General features: G+C 59.0%; 3 protein-coding genes across 3 annotated transcripts in view; 2 read left to right on the top strand and 1 right to left on the bottom strand.

The window, feature by feature from the left end:
- The window catches only part of GGTG_13585 (hypothetical protein), a gene marked incomplete at both ends in the record, with an annotated part of 1,657 nt that extends 1,193 nt beyond the window's left edge, over positions 1 to 464 (bottom strand). The window contains one exon of the mRNA XM_009231498.1: positions 260 to 464. Coding sequence (XP_009229762.1) covers positions 260 to 464 — 205 coding nt within the window. The remainder of the gene's footprint in view (positions 1 to 259) is intronic.
- A 1,052-nt stretch (positions 465 to 1,516) lies between these two features.
- GGTG_13584 (hypothetical protein) lies at positions 1,517 to 4,727 on the top strand (the record flags this gene model as incomplete). Its single annotated transcript, XM_009231497.1, has 2 exons — positions 1,517 to 3,138; positions 3,215 to 4,727. The coding sequence occupies 2 exons, from the start codon at positions 1,517 to 1,519 to the stop codon at positions 4,725 to 4,727; spliced, it is 3,135 nt and encodes a 1,044-aa protein (XP_009229761.1).
- Positions 4,728 to 5,060: 333 nt separating this feature from the next.
- On the top strand, positions 5,061 to 5,563 carry GGTG_13583 (hypothetical protein; the record flags this gene model as incomplete). The annotated part of the gene is made up of 2 exons (XM_009231496.1): positions 5,061 to 5,201; positions 5,417 to 5,563. The coding sequence occupies 2 exons, from the start codon at positions 5,061 to 5,063 to the stop codon at positions 5,561 to 5,563; spliced, it is 288 nt and encodes a 95-aa protein (XP_009229760.1).
- Between the last annotated feature and the right edge of the window lie 143 nt (positions 5,564 to 5,706).

Raw genomic sequence — 5,706 nt, 5'->3', positions numbered from 1 at the left:
ACGTGTGGGGAGATGTGAAGGCTGCCGTGGGCGGAGGGGCGAGGTGCTGGGCGAGCGGTGCGCTTACGAGGCGGGAAATCGGGCGACGCGGCCTACCGCCGTTTGCGTCTGCCGGCGGGGCGGGCGTGAGCGGCTGTCAAATGCATCGTAAGGACGTGGGTGGATGATATGGGTTTCTCGTCCGCATGTAGCTCGGTAGGATCAGGTCCTGGAGGTGCTCGAGGTCCCGGAACCGAAAGATCGCGATTTATAAACGCACGGCGGCAACATATGTAGCGTTGTGGCCGAAAGCGCACGCGGTATCGTCGCTGCGCGTGGCGCGCTCGTGGTTCCAGCACGGTTGCTATAACAAAAACGGGAATGCCACCACGGGAAAGGGACGCTGTTGCTTGGCCCGAGCTGCTGCAGGGCCCGACCACGCCCTCCTCGGTCGCGCCCTTTGTGCACGTCTCCTGCGCCTCCATGATTTAAAGTGAACCAGCCATAGCAGCACTTGGGGCGTAAGCGTGTAGCCGTAAATTTCGAGCGACGTGAGATGCTGGTAGGGTGAGAGGCCGCATGCGTCGAGGTAATTGTAGAAACTTTTTAGCCGATCACGTAGCGAGTTGGGATGCCCGCCTTCGATGTACTGCGGTGGATCCGTCGCCCCTCTATTTGCGGTCCCCACCAAAACGTGCGGTCCCCCTAATGACGCCCAAAACAAAGCAGAGATACGCATGGCTGCATCGGCGTGGCGGGGTTTGGTTTGCTTCGCCGGCCGAAACACGCAACGGCCAAGTCGGCGAATCTCTGTCTGTTGGTCCATATGGGAGTCGACGACGAGGCTGGCGGACCGCCCGATGGGTCTCCACGTCATAAGGCCGCCGCAAATAATTCGCGGCGTGCGTTTCCCGGCCGTCAGCCAGCACTGCCCGGCGCTTACAGTCCCAAAGCGCTAGAACCCTTTGGAGCGGCATCCCCTCAAGTGCCAGAAGACCCCTGCTCTCTCAGAAGGGAAAAGGCGCTCCACTACAATCTCTTCGACCTATCCCATGGCCTAGAGCTGCCACCACCACCTGTGGCTGCTATCGCCATGTGTAAGAGCGTCGGTGTAAGAGAGGCTAGGCGAGGCCAATACAAGGCGGACTTGGGGGATGGTCAAACATGATGGTCGACGGGACATGCCAAACGGGCCACCGCTCAGGATTAGAAGCACTTCTGAGATACCTAGGCCAGGCCAAATGTCTTTACGTCTTGCAAGACATAGCTCTCGTCAATAGATATAAAGCAGGCTTCCTACGCGCCTTCGAACAACTCTCCATTCACCAAGCTCACTCTCAAGCTCATTCTAAAAGACACCTTGATACTGAACTTTCTTTGCTCTTTTTGCTCCTCTCTATCAACACTCTATCAAATCCCTTCACTCCCCAAAACTCTGGTGAGTCGACAGAACTGCTCCAGCGTCGCGGCTCGTCCACACTCTAACGGGAAGCAGTACCGCCTTCAACTCCAGGAATCCCCAACGACCAAGCACGTCATGGCTCCTGTTTCAAGCACCCTTCGCCAGCTCGCAGTGCTTGGCGCCTGTCCGGCTTTCCCACCTGGCAACCCCGTCCCATTGATCAAGACGCAGGGCAACCGTCCCAAGGGCGACTTCAATGCAGTCGATATGATCCTCGCCAACAATTCCAACGAGGACTCCAAGGGCCATGCCAGCCGGCAGCGCTTTGTTGCCAAGATCCTGCCGGGCGTCGAGAGGCCGGGTCTGAGCTTCCGTGTCATGCTGCAACGCCGCATCGGGGACTTCCTCGACCTCGGCGACTATATGTCGGTCGTCTGCGTCAGCAGCGGCACTCACACACTCCGAGCTGCCCTTAAAGGTATCCGCGCTGCCGTCGGCGCAGCTAGCGACCGAAACGAGATCATCGTGACTCAGACTACGGTTGGGGCGACTGTCGAAGCCGTGCTCGCCGAGAAGCTCGTCCCGGTCTTTGTCGGTGTCGACCCGAAGTCATGGCCTCCGTCGCCCGAACTCGCCGAACAGTCCGTCTCGGAGAAGACGGCAGCTATTATCACGGTTGACTGGCTTGGCACTCAATGCAACCTCCGACCCTTCCGCAAGCTGGCCGACAAGCACGGCATCCAGCCGACCCCGGACAGCGCCCAGAGCTCCGGTGCCACCAACGGTAAGCCGCCCTCGGTCGGCCTGGCTGATTCCACCATCTGCAGCCTGGGCTACCCCAAAGTTCTCACCGGGGGAGGATCGGGCGGCCTCATCGTGTGCCCCGAATCTCTGGCTGCCCTGCTGGAGAACGATCCCACCGGCGTCCTACGCCATGAGGTGTTGCCTGAGATCAACGCCTGCCTGTGTCTTCGCGCACTGGAGACACTCCCCACGGCTCTTGAGATGCGTGGAGCCGCCGGAAAGCTGTACCGCCAGCTCCTCGCCGGCATTCATGGCATCACCTTCCAGCAGATCCCAGCCGGTCTGGGAACGAACCACTACCAAGTAAGCTTCACGGTCGACGCCAAGGCCTTCGGACTCAACGCGAGGGATCTCTGCTGGGCTCTCAAAGCCGAGAACGTCCACTGCAGCGCAGACAGGATGCCATGTGTTGCTGCCAACAAGAAGTTTGCGGCCCAGGGGAGGGTTGAAGGAGATCTCGAGCACAGCCGACTGCTAGCGGCGACTTCCGTCACCCTACCCATCTCTAATGTCATCAGCCTCGATACTGTCAAGACGATCTGCCGCCTGTTCAAGCTCATCCACAAGAGGGCGCAAGACGTCCTCGAGGCAAAGCAGAATCCCGAGAAAACGCCATCACCCCCCAGCGAGGCCGCCGGCGTCATCGATATCGAGTCGAAGTACCGCAAGCACTTGGTGGTGGCCGTTCTGGGTGACGCCAGCGGGCACTCGAAGGTTCTCATCCCGGGCGACTATTTGTGCCAGCGCAACATTTCGATGGCTGAGTTCCTCGAGAGATTCGTGTTGCAACCGCAGTGGAGCCTGGACGAACCTGTCTTCGAGGACCTTCGAGTGGATGCGATCATCGGTTCGGGCACAGTGGTCGTTCTCGAGCAGCGCAGCAGCGGACAGCCCTCTGGCACCGGCAACCCTCTGGATGAGAGCGAGTGCCGATGGCTGACGGCCGGTTGGTGGTCCGCAAGTGGGCACTGGGCAATGGCATCGATGGCAACGAGCACCATGGCTGATGCGACAGTCGCTGTTCTTGAGCGCGAGCCAGGCCGTGAAGAAGACGGGCATGTTCGTACAGCATACACAAGTCACTGATAGCGGCAAGGACGTCACCCTTGAGCTGCCATACATCCCGAGCCACTCCTTCGGGGAGCTGATTTTCGCCAACGCGGGCGATGGGCCGGTGGTGGGCGCCTTGGTCGCCATGCTGGCGCGGACGGCCACCTCTGTTTGGACCGAGGGTCAAGAAGAGGCCGACCCCGACTTCATTGAGAAGGCGCACTTTGAGCGGATGAGGAGGCGGCTCAAGATCGCCCGCGCGCAAGACGGGATGCTCGACAAGATCCTGAAGCAGAAGACCGTCAGGCTGAATGGCAAGGAGCTGGCTGGGTTCGAAACGGTCATGAAGTGGCTGGAGCAGCACCCCCTGCTGGACAAGATTGGGCCCGAGGTCCTGACCGAGATCCATGGCGACTTGAACATCCACAATATCCTCAGCCGGCTGGACCCTGACGACGAGGACTTGGCGCTCATCGATCCTCGCGGTGTTCCGCTACTGGGCGGGGATGCGGACCTGAAGTTTGAGCCCGGCGACTGCTGCTACGACGTCTCCAAGCTGCTCTTCTCCCTGACTGGCTTCTCGGAGATCAGGAAGCGGTGTTTTGAATACTCATCCGACGGTGACTCCCACGAACTTAAGATCTTGCGGCACCCTGGCTCAGACACTATGAACGGTACCGCTGCCCGGCTCATCCCAGCGATCGCAGCCAACAAAGAGATGAGGGAGTGGATTAACAAAGTCGAGAAGGGCGGCATCCGATCTTTTGAGCTGAGGGTGAGGGTTGGCGAGGCGGCACACTTCATTGCGGATTGCGCTTGCGCCTTGGGCCGGGACGCCCGCTGGGAAATCGTTCCTCTGTTCTTGGTGGGGCTTGAGAAGCTGAACGAGGCTGTCGCCCTCTTGGACCGAGAGGGGCCGCTTTCCGCCGACAGCCCGGCATCGTCACCTCAGTTCCCGCCCATGCCTGAGAGCCCAGACTTTGGAGCGGTGACGATCCAGCAGACATTGTTCAAATCCCACACATCGAACGAGGGCCTGCCCTATGAGGTGCTGGAAGTCTCCGTCAAGGCCGAGTCGGCCTCCACCACCCTAAAGCAGCTCCGTGAGATGGTCGGAGTCTACTTCCCTGAGGACACGGGAGTCTACCTCTCAACGGACCCGGTCGATCCATCCGAGGTTCCCGAGCACTTTCCCTTAGTGCTAATCCACCCATTCAACGGCGTGAGAGGCCAGACCCACATGCTGGCGGCGGCAGCACGCAGAACCACGGCGTTCTTGAGAGACATCGGGACAGCTCAGAACATCATTGAGGGCCTGAAGCCACCCCGTGGCTGGAGCCGGACGGCCAGCCCCACACTGGCGCCACAGGCATCACAACGGGAACCTCAGGCATCCAGGGCACGGGCCTTGGGGCCACAGGACTTAGGCGGCTTGACCGAGGCAATGAAGGGATTGCGAGGTCAAGCTGAAGTTGTTGTATCTAGCCTATAGCAATATTGGCACCACGACCCTCTGACCTATCTGCTACTATCGTGATCACCTCGTTTCTAGCCTTCGGCTTAACTCTGTGACAATTTTTAAGCCTGGCGCGGAGAGACAATTATACATAGGATTAAGAATGCACTAGTTTTATGCCTGTTGCGCAATATCCCCCCACTACCTCCAAAAGGCTAGCAAGCCAGTGCGTTTCTGAGCCTGAAGCCTGAACAGGCGGGGTGCGGGGCACGTTTACATTGGAGTCGCTGGACGAAACCGGGCTTCGCAGGCTGGAACCAGGGTGGAACGGTCGGAGGGGTGCTTTGTTCACCGAGACAGAACAAGGCCATGCTCTCGACACCTAACGAGGCTCACTGTTGGGAAGTGGTCAAGGCGGATGTCACGGTCGTCGAAGCCATCAGCGAAAGCACAAAAATTGAGGACAGAGGCGCCGGGTCTCAGCGTCTAGAGCGAATTAGGAAACGGCGAGTGGGTTTCTTCGGCTAATCGCACTTGGAAATAGAAGCACAGCAGGTGGGAAGAGCAAGAATTGATTGAAGGATTTGGGGCACACGCTTGACGGGCCGCTCCTTTTCGCGGTTTAGCCTTGTTTCGCAGAGAGAGGCATCACATCCAACCTCGTCGCATGTAGTATGGACGCCAGCTCGCGGAAATGCCCCTGCGTGTTAACGCGAGGTTACAAGGAGGGGAGTGAAGGTACGGAGAGGAGTGAAGGTACGGAGAGGAGTGAAGGTACGGAGAGGAGTGAAGGTACGGAGGGGAGTGAAGGTACGGAGGGGAGTGAAGGTACGGAGGGGAGTGAAGGCAGGGTTTGGGGGGAGGGGGTGTGAAAGCAGGTGGAGAATGAAGGGAGTGAAGGCAGGAAGGGGTGCAAGGTACCTATCCGTGGCGCCTAGAAAAAGCATTTACACGTTTTTAAAAGCCATTATTAGCGACTCCAAAAGCAGCTTCTGGTGCAGATTTGGGTAGACGC

This window comes from Gaeumannomyces tritici (assembly GCF_000145635.1).
Source record: "Gaeumannomyces tritici R3-111a-1 unplaced genomic scaffold supercont2.18, whole genome shotgun sequence".
Lineage (NCBI taxonomy): Eukaryota > Fungi > Ascomycota > Sordariomycetes > Magnaporthales > Magnaporthaceae > Gaeumannomyces > Gaeumannomyces tritici.
This window is presented reverse-complemented; position numbering and strand designations above follow the sequence as displayed.